The sequence below is a fragment of the Lemur catta genome, chromosome 1 (genome assembly GCF_020740605.2).
Source record: "Lemur catta isolate mLemCat1 chromosome 1, mLemCat1.pri, whole genome shotgun sequence".
NCBI classification, from domain to species: domain Eukaryota; kingdom Metazoa; phylum Chordata; class Mammalia; order Primates; family Lemuridae; genus Lemur; species Lemur catta.
The window spans coordinates 105615991-105631875 of record NC_059128.1 but is presented as its reverse complement, the minus strand read 5'-3'; the positions used below and the strand labels follow the sequence as shown (position 1 = coordinate 105631875).

General features: G+C 43.4%; 1 protein-coding gene and 1 long non-coding RNA gene across 2 annotated transcripts in view; both read right to left on the bottom strand.

The window, feature by feature from the left end:
* Nucleotides 1-4644, bottom strand: part of LOC123631882 — a 33709-nt gene extending 29065 nt beyond the window's left edge. Inside the window, exons 1-2 of the long non-coding RNA XR_006733251.1 lie at nt 3796-4644; nt 2451-2624 (exon numbers count right to left, since the gene is read on the bottom strand). This is a non-coding gene — a long non-coding RNA (uncharacterized LOC123631882). The remainder of the gene's footprint in view (nt 1-2450; nt 2625-3795) is intronic.
* A 1432-nt stretch (nt 4645-6076) lies between these two features.
* The window catches only part of ETFA (electron transfer flavoprotein subunit alpha), a 69955-nt gene continuing 60146 nt past the window's right edge, over nt 6077-15885 (bottom strand). Inside the window, exons 11-12 of the mRNA XM_045541912.1 lie at nt 13289-13369; nt 6077-6469 (exon numbers count right to left, since the gene is read on the bottom strand). Of these exons, the coding sequence (XP_045397868.1) occupies nt 6431-6469; nt 13289-13369 (120 nt within the window). The 3' untranslated portion in view covers nt 6077-6430. The remainder of the gene's footprint in view (nt 6470-13288; nt 13370-15885) is intronic.

Genomic DNA, 15885 nt, shown 5'->3' with positions numbered 1-15885 from the left:
CTCTCCAGTGCTATTTGCTTATCTCTAAAGAGAAAAGACAGAGCTGGGGCCCTACTCTCTGGGAACTGCTGAGAGCCTCCAATGAGCAAGGTCCAAGGAAGCCTCCCTTTTACTAATGAGTCCCACCCAACACCTGTGCAGATCGGCTTAAGGGCACCCAACTCTGAGGGCTGAAACAGCCAGACCCAGGTTTTGAACGGACATCTCAGTGCCGGGGAGAAGCCTGTTCATCCCAAGCTCACCCACCTCAGGTGCTGCTGTACCTGCATACAGGTGTGTCAAAGCCTGAGCACCTGCATTCTCAGCTGAACCCTGTTTCTGGTTTGCTGTGTGGCTCCAAGCAAATCCTTGGCCCTGCTTCCGCCCCCTGTACGATAGGAACAATAACTCCTGTGCCTCCCACCCCGGGACGGTTGCCGGGAGAGCTAATGACATAGTGGAAGGGAATGCCCTTCGAGAATGTGTCAGGGGAAACACAAACAGAAGGCATCCTTATTAATAATAGATGCCTGGGGTGTTTTGCTGCCAGCAGACGCTTGGCATTTTGGGGGGGCAGCTGCCCCGGAGACACTCAGTTATTTCATTGGCTGCCACTGATAGTCTCGTGTGGGGGTGGTGGTGGGTTCTGCCTCCAGCCCCCTGCCAACTGTGGGCTCCTCTCCTGAGTTCGCCCCTGTTCTCACATCCCCCTTCGTTCCCTTGTAAACACGCCCTGGAGTCACCTCGAGTCAGGGAAAAGAGCTCTGCTGTTCCTCAGGTGGGAGGCAACTTACCCACCTTCCTCTCCCTCTGCCAGCAGTGGCCAAAGCCCCACATTTCCTCCACATGAACCAAGTGAGGAATTCATAAGTATTCTGATTTTCTTTTCTTTCCTTTTTTTTTTGGCTCTACCACTGAAAAGTTCAGTATTGTCTTCTGGTGAATAGTTAATTTAATTTTCCAAAGAAAATGATGGAACATTTGCCGCTAAAATTTATTGCAAGCTACCAGAGAGATAGTGCCAGCATAATTTTACACAGAGCCCCAGGCTGCACCGTAGGGGAGCAGGCTGCCTATTCATCCCGGACAAGCAAATGGAATTGACTACCCTGGAGATCAATCAGGACATTAAACACTGTGATGGATGTGGCAGCGCTCTTTAGTGTCTGAGATTTACAGGGTACCTTTCAGCAAGTGCTCCAGGAGCCTCCCCAACATCAATTAGGCCTTGTAACTAGGTGGGCCCACCTCCGCCTCCACTGCTCAAAGAAGGGGCGTGGGCTCCTAGCACCTGGGCTATGCGAAATGACACACAAGAAAGCCAATGTGCTGGCTGACTGGGTCTACACTGCAGTACAGAGACCACTGCTTCCCTGAGCAAAGAGTGGCTTAGAACAGAGGAAGGTCAGGCTAGGAGACTCAGGCACTGGGGTCCAACCCCTATATTTTCCAGAGAAAACTGAGTTTGTCACGTTCTTGGATACTCCTGTGCTTTGTCCATGCTGGCCTTCTGCCTGGGATGCACATCCCCATCGGTTGATTCTGACTGCTCCTTCTGAACTCAGAGAGGCTGTTGCACCCTGCTCCCCTCCCCTCACTCACCCCAGCCAGGCAACCACAGAGGAACTCAGGACACGGCATGTGGTTGGGAGTAGACTTTGGCCTGAGGTCAAAGTGTTCTAAGCTCTGCTGGCTTTAGTTTTCTCACCTGTTCTGTGGGGAACACTACACCTTGTAAGATTGTGAGATGTGTAAGGGTGAGAAAGTCATACACAGGTTGAGAAAGAATTCTCACACAGTGCTTAGAATATATAGAAGTAAAAGTTTATTCATTTTCCTGAGAAAGAAAGAAAGAGAGAGATAGAAAGAGAAAGAGAGGGAGAAGCGGGGAATGGCTCCGACACACAGAGGAAGGAAGGAAGTGCCTGGCAGCTGAGGGAAAGTTGCTTGCTCTTTTAAAGGGTAAAAATGGCTTATTTTATTTTCTCTGTTTCAGCAGACTGATAACAGAAGTGGCTGAGAGAGGTCAGGGAGTTATTTATTTCTTTTTCTTTCTCTGTGAGGCTGGGTTATCTGAGTCCTTGGAATCTGTTTTTTTGGCAGGAACTGAGGCAGAGAGCTGGAGCAGGGAGTTCGCACCCTACTGCCTGCATAGAGTTCTTCAAGACTGAGAAAGAACTCTCAGAGAGAACAAGTTAGGTCACAGATGTTGTAATTAAAACAAAGGGTAGTTGTGCTGTGAGTTTATTTCCCCTACTTTCTGTTAGATAGGTTATTTCCCTCTGTTAGATAGGTTATTAGTAAGACCACCTTTTAAGACTTAAATGAGATAATGTACATAAAGGGCTCAGCACAGCATCTTGGGCATGAAAAGCCCTCAAAACAGTTATTTTTGTCTCTATTTACATACTCTGTATGAGATCTGCCAACACATTCACAGGTTAAAGCTTAAAGGTATCTTGAAAGATTACCTATTTCAAGTTGCCACTTCATAGATGAAAATGAAGGTGGTGTCCCGGGGAAGCTGGAAGATGAGGGAGGCAGCCCGGGACAGGGGAAGGCCAAGCTCTCCAGGCAGGAGTCCAGCTGGGGCTCCACAGCTCACTGACTGCCTCTCTGGTCATGTCCCTGTCCCATTTCTTCATCTAGAAGGCAGGAGTAATGATGCCCGCTTTGGACACTGTTGGATTAGTGAAGGATATATAATGCACCTGACACACAGTACGTTCTTAATAAGTAATTTATTTGCCAAAAATTCTGTTGCATTTTGTTCCAGTTCTACTACTTGCTTTGTGACCTAGGGTGAACTGCCTCCTGAGAGTCTGAATTCTTGACTGTTCCCTACTCTTCCCCCACGGATGGATAATGTACATGAAAGTTCTTTATAAGTTGAGGATCTCAGCAGCTCTTCTTCATTTGGGCTCCCCACGAAGACTAAAAACCCTAGGGCTAGATGGAATTGTGGCAGCGTGTCACCCCACATGGACTTCTTACATGGTTGTTAGTCAAGCCTCCTTTAGCTCAGCAGCAGCTAACCAAACCCATCTGTTACGATCAGCGTGCTCTCTGGATGTTCCAGCCTCCTCAGCCCACTCTTACGTAGACCCAAACAAAAACCCCAAGAGACAGCGTGAAATGTGACCAGGCTGACCATCCCTTTCAGAAAGAGAGTAAAAAGTGCACTTAGGGCTGGTGTCTCCAGCCCTGCAGCCTCGCAGACACACCCAGACTCTGGCAGCAGCGGGGCTGCCCCGCTACCCTGGGAGGAAGAGCCCCACTCTCTGCCAGCCTCGCCCACAGCACTGGACCCATTTTCACAGTCCCCAGGGGCCCATTCTGCAGCTAAAGAGCTTTCAGCCAAACCAATCCGAGGCATAAGGCCAGAGGATTCCTCCCCTAATCATCTCCGTCTTCTCTTCCTCCCTCCGTCCGTGTGGATACATCACCAGATCAAGTTATTCCTCCAGGTTAGGTTATGAGCCTGCCTCAAAAACTCAATGGCTCCCACTGCCAGAAGTGCTGCTTAGGATTTTTCAGGCAGCAGGGCCTCAGGATGTCACACAGCTCTTTGTGGAACACTCTTAACATAGTGACACATTTAATTCTACCATACAAACAAGAAACAATTACCAGCTAGCGGAAAGTTATTTTTATGTGTTCAACAAAATCACACCGTATATCCACATGACAAAACAAAAGCTATGGAAGGTCAGTGGCTGCAACCTCCTTTGTTAATATCAACTTGCCATTGTCCGTTCACTTTGGAATCTGTTCACATTCCCTGCCCACCATCAAGAAGCACTTAGCGCTCTTTACCTGAGGTTACTGTGCAGTGAATTCCTGTCCCTTGAGCCAACGTGAGGGGGAATCAATCCTAGAGAGGTCACTGCTCTGGAGCCAGACTGCCTGGTTTCAAATCCTGATTCTCATTTATAAGCTGCCTGAATTTGGGCAAGTCATACAACCTCTTTGAGCCTCAGCTTCCTCATCTGTAAAAGAGGGATAATGTTAATAATAGCACTTAACTTATGGGGTATTGTGAAGACTGAGGGGTTTAATATAGGCAAAGTGCTAGGCCAGTGCCTGGTGTACATACAGTAAATGTAATTACTTAATGCTATGATGATGACCACTTCTACCCAGTAAGTACTGGTTAAGTGGACAGCTGCTTGGAGCTGGGGCAAGACAGCCATGACAGGAGGGAACAAAAGGCAGAAGGACCAACCAGTTCAGCTCTGAGGCAAGGAATCACGCAAAGGCACCACCTGGGACGCCCCTCCCTGCGCATACCTTCTACTGGGGGTCCTCTGCAGCTGCCAGCTCTGCCATCTCTCCTGGCTCCCAATTACAGCACCCAAGAGAGATGACGGGTAATTGGAGAAGTCCCTGAGCAAGGTTAGCCCCCTTGGGAAGAGCTCAAAGATAGCAACAAGATATAAAAATTCCTTTCACAAGGGTGATTCAAGCCACGTGGCCTTGGGCAAGTCACAGTACCTTCTTATCTGTGCCTCAGTAACCCCATCTGTACAAGGGGCTGACTAGATTGATGGGCTCTGACACCCTAGGGTTCTACGATTCTAACACAGACGTTACTTTGCAAAGAGGCATCATTTAATGCTTTCCTCTCATCCCATTAAAAGAAGGTTGAAATGCCAAGACAATCTTTTTATTTTTTTTGAGATAGGGTCTCACTCTGTCACCCATGCTAGAGTGGAGGGGTGTGATCATATTTCACTGCAGTCTCCAACTCCCAGGCTCAAGTGATCCTCCCGCCTCAGCCCCTGAGTAGCTGAGACTATAGGTGCTCACCACCACACCAAGTTAATTTTTCTGTTTTTTGTAGAGATGGGGTCTCGCTTTTGCTCAGGCTGGTCTCGAACTCCTGCCCTCGAGCGATCCTCCTGCCTTTGCCTCCCAAAGTGCTGGAATTAGAGGCGGGAGCCACCACACATAGCCCAAAGACAACTTTTTTTGTGTGTCAGAGTCTTGCTCTGTTGCCCTGGCTTAGAGTGCAGTGGTGTCATCATAGCTCACTGAAACCTCAAACTCCTGGGCTCAAGCGATCCTCCTGCCTCAGCCTCCTGAGTAGCTGGGACTACAGGTGCGCACCATGACGCCTGACTAATTTTGTATTTTTAGTAGTGATGGGGTCTCCACTCTTGCTCAGGCTGGAAACGATAACTTTTCAAAGTGTTTCTTTTGTGGTGTGCATGAATTAGCTAGCACCAAAAAAAAAAAGAAAAAAGTGTTTCACAGCAAATGATTATGACACAAATCCAAAAAGGTCCAACTAGTCAGTTGAGGAAGGGCCCCAGGTTGGCCACACAAAAGGACTATCTGGGGTCCCTGCCCCGCCCTTCATTTATCACTGATGCAGGTCACGACTCCTACTCCTGCTGACTGCTCCAGGAGGGCAGTTCTCTCCATTTATTCCCCTACCTACCCACGCTTTCCAGCAGGCCTGTTAAAAGCCTCACCAGTCTCTGTTCTTGGGCCTGCACCCACACAAGCCTGCTGCCCCTGGTGACAGTCTGGACCTCGGCTGGAGCTGGGGCAGCTGAGAGTGCCAGAGGTGACCACACGTTCTGCCAACTCGTGGGCTGCCTGAGTTCTAAGAGAGCCCAAAGGAAGCTATTATGAGGGGAAATGAACAGCCGGAGCATTCTCTAAGCAGGATTTTAAACACTTTATAATAATATCAAACTATCTGTTTGCATAAGGGGCCTTACTGTGTCTCAGAGTGGCTCCTTCTTCCCCATTCTCCCTTCTTTACAGACACAAAGTGCTATAAACTGACTAAACCTTAAAATGAAACAGAAAATTAAACTTAATTTAAGCCAACCAAATACTTCAGCAGGGTCAGGTTCAGTCGGGCCTGCGTTTGTCACGCTAGCTGTGGCTTTCTGAAGGCTGGAGAGTGTGTAAGACGATATCCATGCTTTGTACCCGCGCTTTTCACTCCGCCTTTGCCAATCGGGTTCCCTTTCTATAAAATATGCCCTTCAGCAATTACGTTAGGCTGATCAGGCTGGTGGGAACATTCATGTTTACAATCTTGCCTAAAACTTAGAGCTCTCCATGAACAAGACAGGCAAAGAAAAATAATAAATGAATTTTTATTCCCTCTCTTCAATTTTCTCTTTCTTTCAGAGGCTAGGCATATTTCCGATAGCGTTTAAGGCTTTATTATAGATTTATGGAAAGGCTTTATTATAGATTTGCTAGATAATTAGAAAATTTCAAAAAATAATTGTTTAGAACCACAAATGATTAAAAAAAAACATAATAATAATCCCATAAAAAAGCATTCTGGCATGTTTTAGAAATTTTTCCTCAAATTCTGAAATGTAGCTCTTTCATGCTTTCCAATGATTGTTATGACATCCATGAAGTTCCATGAGTCCAGCTGAATACTCTGACATACTTTTTCTTCTTAAGATGTGATCATGATTCATTTTTTCTTCAATATCTCAGTCATTTCAGGCACTACCTGCAAATTAAAAAAAAAAACCGTAATTAAGCAACTTGAGCCTTCACTGTGATACGGTCACAGCTCCTTCAGCGGTACACGGAGGCCAAAAGAACAATGCAAATCACCGTTGAGGCACAAAGTGTCCCCTCTGCCCCACCCAGGAACCCCCTGCTCTCCCAGACTCTCCCCCCGCCCCGGGGAGGGCCAGACTGCCCCACACAAGGCTGGCGGGGCCCGAGCCCACTCACCGCCCAGGAGCCCGTCTGACACAACCACGAACGTCAAGAAGGCACCATAGGAAACGGGAAGTCCGTTTTTTCTTGTCTGGGCTGAGAGCGGTATTTTTTACCTTCCTGTTTTCCCTGGCATCTTCCCACCCTCACTGCATCCCTGACTTTCCTTCAAAGTCCACACCGAAGTCTCTAGCTTAGTCACGACTCCAGTCACCCTCTGCTAGTGCTTGTTCTCTCATTGTTCATTCATCGTTCATTTTGCATTTTGGTTGCTTTCTCAGCACATATTACTATCATTTGGCACATAAAAATGTGCCGCATGCTGAACATTCAGTATTATCGCTCTTTATTAAAATCAAGACCTTGTGCTAATGCGGTGGTGCCGGTCAGCAGACGCAGTGAGGAATCACAGCAGGGGAAACTGCCCGAGTTGGCTCCCATTTTAAAAAGGATTAATCATTAACCCTTAGTCTCGGCAGTTCAGAGGCTGCAACTGGAGCCTCCAGCGTAAAGTCACTTTGCAACCGCCTGGACAACAGGAGAGAGCTGTACGTGGGGGCTGCAGGGAATGTCACACAGACATTCTGAAAAGTAGCCCAGCCACTTGTGTAAAATATCAATTACCCAGCCTTCCAAGGGGCTGTCGGCTGTCCTAGCTCACAAAGATCCCAGCTGAACTCGCCACTGATGAATATAGCCTCTCAATTATTTAAGAGAGTTACATTTCCATTAGGTGGAAATAATGTGTTCGTACAAAATTTATTAAGGAAATTGTCGACATGTTGTTTCTTCCGAATGTCACTTTGTCTCCAGCCTATTAAAAGGCCCATGTTTACCATGGAGCCAGCAGGCAATCGCTCAAGGCGGCATTAAGTGCTGGCACCACTTCTCCCAGCTCTCCCCAGCGGAGACACCATGAGCTCATGCCAGTCACACGGATGCCATGCTAACTGAACCTCGCGTGGGGGCTGTGTGCTTCATGAAAAATAGGCTGGAGCCCAGCTTCTTTCCCCAGGAAGCAAAATATTAATTTGATTTAGAATATACAATTTTTAAAAACCTTATGGGATGTCCTCCTACCACATTCCCCACAAAATGGCTGAGAGGATTTTTTTCTCTCCATCATCTAAATCTTTTTTATTAGACCAACCGCACGCAGACTTTCCAAGCTTATCACACACTACTTTATTTAGGGAAAAGAAAATGCTAACTTGGGGCTGAACATCCTGAAAGATCTGGATTCTTGTTTCTATTCTCTCTTAGATATTGCAGAGGCAGCTCCCTTCCAGTAAGACCAAATAAGAGGAAATTTAAGTTTAAAAAAAGATAATCTACTGATATAAGTCACAGTATAAGTACGCTCCACTCATTCACTTAGTGCTTCCTCAGGGCAGTGGTGAGGGAGACAGAGTTCTGCCTCTCAGCTGGTGAGGACAGACAGAGGCCTATGAACCGCCCAATCAGAGACGTGCTCATCGTATACTGGAATGGAGGAGAATGTGGATCAGGAAAATCCACAACATCAACCTAGAGAAGAAAAGGATTCTGGGCAAGAAATGAGAAGGCAGACAGAGATGAACCCTGCAAGGTTCCAAAGAGAGGAAACAGATTATGATGACCGTCATGAATAGCTGTGCTTGGGAGAAGAGAAAAAGAGGTTTCAAAGATAGGTGGTATGCCAAGTACATTCAGTGGGGACAGAATAAATATTCTCTTCAACAGATGGTGCTGTGACAAATAGATACCACATGCAAAAGAAGTTGGACCTCTACCTCATACCATCTATAAAAATTAACTCAAAATGCATGAATAGCCAATAGCTGAGCTAAAACTCCATAAAACTCTTAGAAGAAAACATAAAGGTGAATCTTCACGATCTTAGATTTGGCAATGGATGTTTAGATATGACACCAAAAGCACAACAACAACAAAAAGAAGATAAATTGGACTTTGTCAAAATTTAAAACTTTGTGCATCAAAGGATGTTATTATACCAAGAAGGTGAAAAGATAACCTACAGGAGACAATATTTGGAAATCATCTATCTGAGAAGTGTTTAGTATCCAGAATATATAATGAACTCCTTCAAGTCAACCCAAAGACAAACAGACCAGCTAAAACATGGGCAAAGGACTTGGATAGACATTTCTCCAAAGAAGATACACAAACTGCCAATAAGCACATGAAAAGATGTTCAACATCATGAGCCCTCAGGGAAATGCAAATCAAAACCACCAGGAGATACCACTTCACACCCAATAGGGTGGCTACAGTCAAAAAGACACAGTAGCAAGTGCTAGTGAGCATATGGAGAAACTGGAGCCCTCACACAGTTTTGGTGAGAATGTAAAATGTGACAGCCACTTTCCTTTTGAGACAGGATCTTGCTCTGTTGCCCAGGCTGGAGTGCAGTGACCCAATCAGAGCTCATGGCAGCCTCAAACTCCTGGCCTCACAAAGTGCTAGGATTACAGGTGTGAGCCACCATGCCCAGCCAAGACAGCCACTTTCAAAACAGTCTGACAAGCCTTCAAAATGTTAAATATAGATTTACCATGGGACCCAGCAATTCCATTCCTAGACATATACCCAAAAGAAATTAAAACATATGTCTGCAGAAAACCTTCTACATGAATGTTCATAGCAGTATTATAAATAATAGCCAAAAAGGGGAAAAAATAAAAATGTCCATCTGATGAGAAATGGACAAACAAAATGTGGCATATCCATTCAATTGATATTTGGCAAGAAAAAGAAATACAGTACTGACAGATGCTACAACATGGATGAACCTTGAAAACCTTATGCTGAGTGAAAGAAGCCAGTCACAAAACACCATGTTACATGATTCCATTGCTATGAAATGTCCAGGACTGGCAAATCTACAGAGACAGAAAGGAGATTAATGGTTGCCAGGAGCTGGGGGCAGGGAGGGAGTGAATGCTAATAGCTATGGGGTTTCTTTCTGGTGTGATGAAAATGTTCTGGAATTAGATAGTGGCTGCATAACTTGGTGAAGATACTAAAACGCACTGAATTGTAAATTTTAAGATGGTGAGTTTTACAGTATATGAACTTTATCTCAGTAAAACTGTTATATTAAAAAAAAAAGCCACACTCAAGTGGTGCCCTATGCCCTGTCCCTCTAACTCTGATTTATAATATTAATATTTACCATTTATTGAGCACCTACTATGTATCTGGATGTAAGGAAATACAAACAGGTAGGCTAATATTTATCACAGACTGTACTAGGTGCAATATGATCTCATTTAATCTCCATCAGAGCCTTTAAGGGAGGTAGTGCAATATTTATATTGCTGATAAGGAAGCTGATGTTCAGAGAGATTAAATAATTTGGCCAAGATAATTTAACTATTATGTGGCCAAGACAGAATTTGAATTAAAGCTTTTAATCCCTGTACTATATTATTTGTTTTATAAGGAGAAAAAAGACTTGTCCTTTCTATAATAACTTATGATTATTGAAGGACGAAGTGAAACCATAAATATAGGAGAATCAAATGTTATGCATATAAATCTCTACCCCAGACATGGTTACATTTGGTGAACAAAATATCACCTAGGGAATTATTAGTCTAATAGCTGTATGCATGGTACAGTTTGCAACTTAAAATTTTTATACAACAGTTTAGTCTAAAAAAGTCGTTTTTGTACAGCTGTTATCTGATTTATATTTTCTTTAGATCTTAATCCAAAATAGATAATGTTAATTCTCATTCATAGTTTGTATAACTGTATTTTTAAAAGTTATACCATTAAATATTTGATTTTTAAAAAATAGGAGGTGGTGCCAGTGAGGAGTACATTTACCAAACCGCCTTGTCTGCTCTTCTGTCAGAATTACTCTACTCTTCATCTACAATATGCTGTTTCTGTTTCAGCTGAGAAAATGGTTTGCTGGGTACTGTCTAGGTTCCTCGAGTCTGTCGAACATGAGCTACTTTTCACTGTCACTTATCCAAGGCAGAGCAGCAGTGGTGACCCACCCGCTGTGGTGCCTGATGAGGGGGAGAGAACAGAAGCAGGAGGCTGGCTTAGCTGTGCCAATTGCCTGCTGAGTGACTGTCCCAGAACACATCTCTGTGGGACAGGCAACTTAAGAAGGTACCTTATGCCAGGCGCGGTGGCTCACGCCTGTAATCCCAGCACTCTGGGAAGCCTAGGTGGGAGGATCACTCAAGGTCAGGAGTTCAAGACCAGCCTGAGCAAGAGCGAGACCCCATCTCTACTAAAAATAGAAAGAAATTAGCTGGACAACTAAAAATATACAGAAAATCTTAGCCGGGCATGGTGGCGCATGCCTGTTGTCCCAGCTACTTGGCAGGCTGAGGCAGGAGGATCATTTGAGCCCAGGAGTTTGAGGTTGCTGTGAGCTAGGCTGATGCCACGGCACTCACTCTAGCCCGGGCAACAAAGCGAGACTCTGTCTCAAAAAAAAAAAAAAAAAACAAAAAAGAAGAAGGTACCTGGCTTGTGTTACTCATGTAGTAACAAACAGGAGTCTGCATTATTTTTAATATTTTCATAGCCTTTAATTGTAAGTTTTTCCCCAAACTCTATTTTAAAGGACTGATTAACTTCTCTACCTTTATATTAATCAAAGACATATGTAACTGTACTTCAGAACTTCGGAGCTGCATGAAATCACTGCCCTAATAAAATTCTAGCCAAAGCAATAAACATGATTATCTTGGTCCAAAGAGTCTCTCTATAGTCAAATGTGGGCTTCTTACAACACCAAAAATAGCTTGAGAAACGGAGGTTGGAAGTCAGTTGACTGGATGATTTTTGAGGTCCCTTTCCACCTCAGTATCTGAGGACTCCCCCTCACTGAGCTATCTCTTTGGGTTCACACACACACTCTTTCTTGCCAAACCTAGGAGCTGCCCTTAATGCAAGAGGCACAGTGTGTGTGATATGACTCTATCAATAACTGTGATAAAGAAGCTCTTGCTCCAAGACAAGCATCCACACTGGAGGAACACAGAAAATTTTCAACTGTTCAATGCTTCATCTTTTTATCATGCAAGCTGCAATACCTATTATGTAGGCAGACAGAAAAACAATGTAAAATAAACAAAATTACATATAAGTTTATTAACATATTCTCTTGAGGAAAAATAAAAGCCAACTAACTACAGTACATGACTATCTGCAAACATGTCAATATGGTACATGGCTGGGGTTCAGAAAGTGTTTAATTTAGCTTTTAAATAAAAGGAACATTTACCTCTCTATCCACACCTACCTAAATTCTTGCTACTTGAACAAAGTTATCATTGCATAAACACAAAATTTTTCTTTTTCATGCTAGCTCCCCTTCCCATTACTGTTTGTTCGTACATACCTGGGCCAGGCAACAGGAGCAGTTGACCTACCTGAACCCCAAATTTCAGATACAGGGTCACTGGCGGGGGTACATATTCTTCCCAAGCAAGATCTAGGCTCTTTGGGGGCCTCCTGGGGGGAAGAACGCCCTGCACTGAACTGGAGTAACAGCCCAACCCAGTCTCCACATGGAGTCTGAGCCACTACTCGGGAATCACCGAGCAGCTGCAAGAGCTCACATCCATCTTCACTGAGCAAACGTACACATATACTTCCAAGTACAAATGCACTCTCAACGGGCACTCACTAGTTCATCCAGATCACATGCAGTGCTGGTGAAGTTATGATAATGGGTCAATCCTCTTGCTGCAGGGACCATCCTGGCTCTGTTCTCAGGCTGCAGCCCACAGCCTCTTCCAGGGGGTCGATGTGAGGGGTTTCTCACTCCAGCAAACCCACTTCTCTTAGGGTCGGATGCTACTTCCAGAGTGTCAATTCATGCACATGTGATTTCTGCACAAGGTAACCTAGAAGCTGGTAGGCAGGTCTGGGGGGGGAAGAAGAAGCCAGGCCATGCATAAGTCATGACCTTAAAGGTCATGACTTTCAAATGTGCTGAGTATCACGGGCTCATCACCTATAATTCACTAAATTAATTACTATCATTAAAGTAATTTTTCTCATGGGAAGAGCAAATATGGGGGTGATGGCGGGGCAGAAAGCACAGTCGAAAGTGAAGGGTGTGAGGAGTGGGAATCAGTGTCCTCCCCGTGCCTGTCACGTGAAGAGGCCTTTAACCCTCGACACAGCCAGCCGAGTCTTCTTGCTGAGTCCAAGAGCTGGTCTGGAGTCCTTACTCTCCTGAAAAGCTCTAGTGTCTTCGGCAAATCCTCAAATAAGGATGTTTGACATTAATTTCTTTAGGGTACCTGCCAAATATGATTCTAGGTTACCTGAGTCATTGCACATTGTGTGTTACCTTTGCAAGTGAGATGCCAAGAGCCATATGGATATTTTAAAGACAATTTGGACTCCTTCTTAAGGGGAAAGTTATAATACTCTATATAAACAATACATATTCACTAGGGCAACTTAACTTTAGGTCAAAATTGTGTACGTATATTAATAGCACATATACAGACAGATACATAAACACACAATGCTTTCTTTTAATAGCTTCATCCTTGACCGACTCTAAGAGGTTCTCGGAGGACAGTCTAGATAACAGCAATTGCTCTCAAGGCCAGTTTACCTTAAATAAATCTGCAACTATTCCATAGTCTGCCACTTGGAAAATTGGAGCTTCTGGGTCTTTGTTAATAGCCACAATTGTCTGTGAAACAAAAACAAAGAGTTCGACTTTTATAAAGTAAACACACCACACAGATTGATAGTTCTATTTTAACTCCTCTTACAACATATTAATATTCTTAAGATGTTGACCAAATAAGATTAATTTGATACATCTGTGCCAATATTGTAAATTTATTAGAAATCTCTGGGTTGGAAGGTAATAAAATTATTTCTTACCCACCACTAGCCCATCTCAGTATTACAAATTTAAAATCAAGTGGGCATGGTGGCTCACACCTGTAATCCCAGTACTCTGGGAGGCGGAGGTGGGAAGATTGCATGAGGTCAGGAGTTGGGAACCAGCCTGAGTAACATATTGAGACCTTCATCTCTACAAAAAAAATTTAAAAACCAGCTGGGTGTGGTGGCGGGTGCCTACAGTCCCAGCTCCTTGGGAGGCTGAGCCAGGAGGATCACTTGAGTCCAGGAACTGGAGGTTGCAGTGTGCTATGATCACACCACTACACTCTAGGCCAGGCAACAAAGCAAGATTCTGTCTCAAGGAAAAAAAAAAAAGAAATAAAATCATCATTTTTTTAAATTTCTTTTTGACTTATGGAAAAAAACAAATGTATACTCAAATTCACAGCCTTTATCACTCAACTATTTTATCCTCTACATTCTCCATTCTATTTATTATTTTAAAATTATTATCCTGGGTCTGTCTGAGAATATGAAAACCAATTATCTTGCCAGCCTTTTATTAAAGGAGAACTTTAAAACAAAAAATTTTAAGTCCTTATGTATGCAGCAAATATACGTAATAAGCAAATTACTACGTCTGTTATAAACTATCAAATGTTTCTCTTATCTCCTATAAACTTTTTTTTTGTTGTTTGAGATAGAGTCTTGCTCTGTCACCTGGGCTAGAGTGCAGTGGTATCATCATAGCTCACAGCAACCTCAAACTTCTGGGCTCAAGTGATCCTTCTGCCTCAGCCTCCCGAGTAGCTGGGACTACAGGCACATGCCACCATGCCCGGATGATTTTTTTTTCTATTTTTAGTAGAGATGGGTGTCTTGCTCTTGCTCAAGCTAGTCTGGAACTCCTGAGCTCAAGTGATCCTCCTACCTCAGCCTCCAAGAGTGTTACAATTACAGGCAGGACCCACCATGCCAGCCTAAAAATATTATGAAATGTGAACAGTAAAGAGATTCTTAAGAGAATAAGGAGAAATGGTCACTCAAAATCATTCTTTTATTAATATCAGATTTATTTATATATTAAAAATAGCTTGGTATTCCCCACAGATGCTTCTAACACCATTGCAATTAAAGTAAAATTAGAGTTTAACTCTAATGTGGTATCATGTTAACAGACAGTGGATTATGGTAATTCAAACTTCTAGAAGTTTCTACCTGCCTGTTACTGTATTGTATGAAAACAGCTGGTATTAAAAAGTATATTAAGTATTTTGACATAGCCTGACTTAAAATACTGTAATATCTGTATAGTTCCCTTACAAGGGCTCCTAAAAGAGATGGGAGAATATGCTAGAATATCTGAGACTGGAGCACAGCGTAATCCAGGTAACTGCCAATCCAGGGAAACATGCCATGTATATTAAGACACATGGTCAGAGACAATAAACGAGTTCCAAATATGAGCCTCAAATCCAAAGGGACAAGGACAAACATTTTAAATCACAGGCATTGATTTGCATTGAGGTATTTCTCTTCTGGAATGTGTAGCCTGCTTCACAGCTACAGCAGAGATTTATTTAATTCTTGATGGTTAATGATTCTCCTGGAGACCACCTAGTCAAACATCTGACAGCTCAATCATCTGAAAGCTTTTTCATCCCACTATATAAAAGTTATTTTTAAAGAAAGAGCACAACTGTGGGCAAGGAACCAATACAGTATTTAAGAAAAAAGATGTGGGCTGGTTATAGTTTTTCAGATTACCAAAATAATATTCCTGAAAAATCAACTGTAAATAACGATGATAAAGTCTTGGTTATACCGAACTCTTTTAACAGCTCCTTATAAATTGAAGCTCTTCCTCCTTACAGAGTTCTGAAATACACAGATTGTATTCAACTGTATTATTATGTATATAGGTCAAAAAGTACTTTTGTTACATTAATTCATTTGAAATAACAACCCAATCTTGTATTCATTCCACTATATCACGATGTTAATTAAAATTGCAGCTTGTAGCCAATGCAACTATTCTAATATCCCATTTTAGAACTTAACCAAAATTACAACCAAAGACCGCCTGTCTCCTACACAAGACAGTGACAACAGGGGTTATGTCTTTCATTTAAGCATCCCCAACATCTAGGACAAGAAAGACGCTTAATAAATATTTGTTGACTAGATGGAGAGACAAAGGCTTAGTTGAAGTTTATTCTCATGGATTGCCCCCAACACTGGTCTCCTTGTTTCACCTGCTCCCTATTTGCTTTGACATACACTATCTAGTCTGTCTCATGGTCCAGCTCTACTGGCATGGGGTGAGAATTTCCACCAGGATCTTCTTGGCAAGCA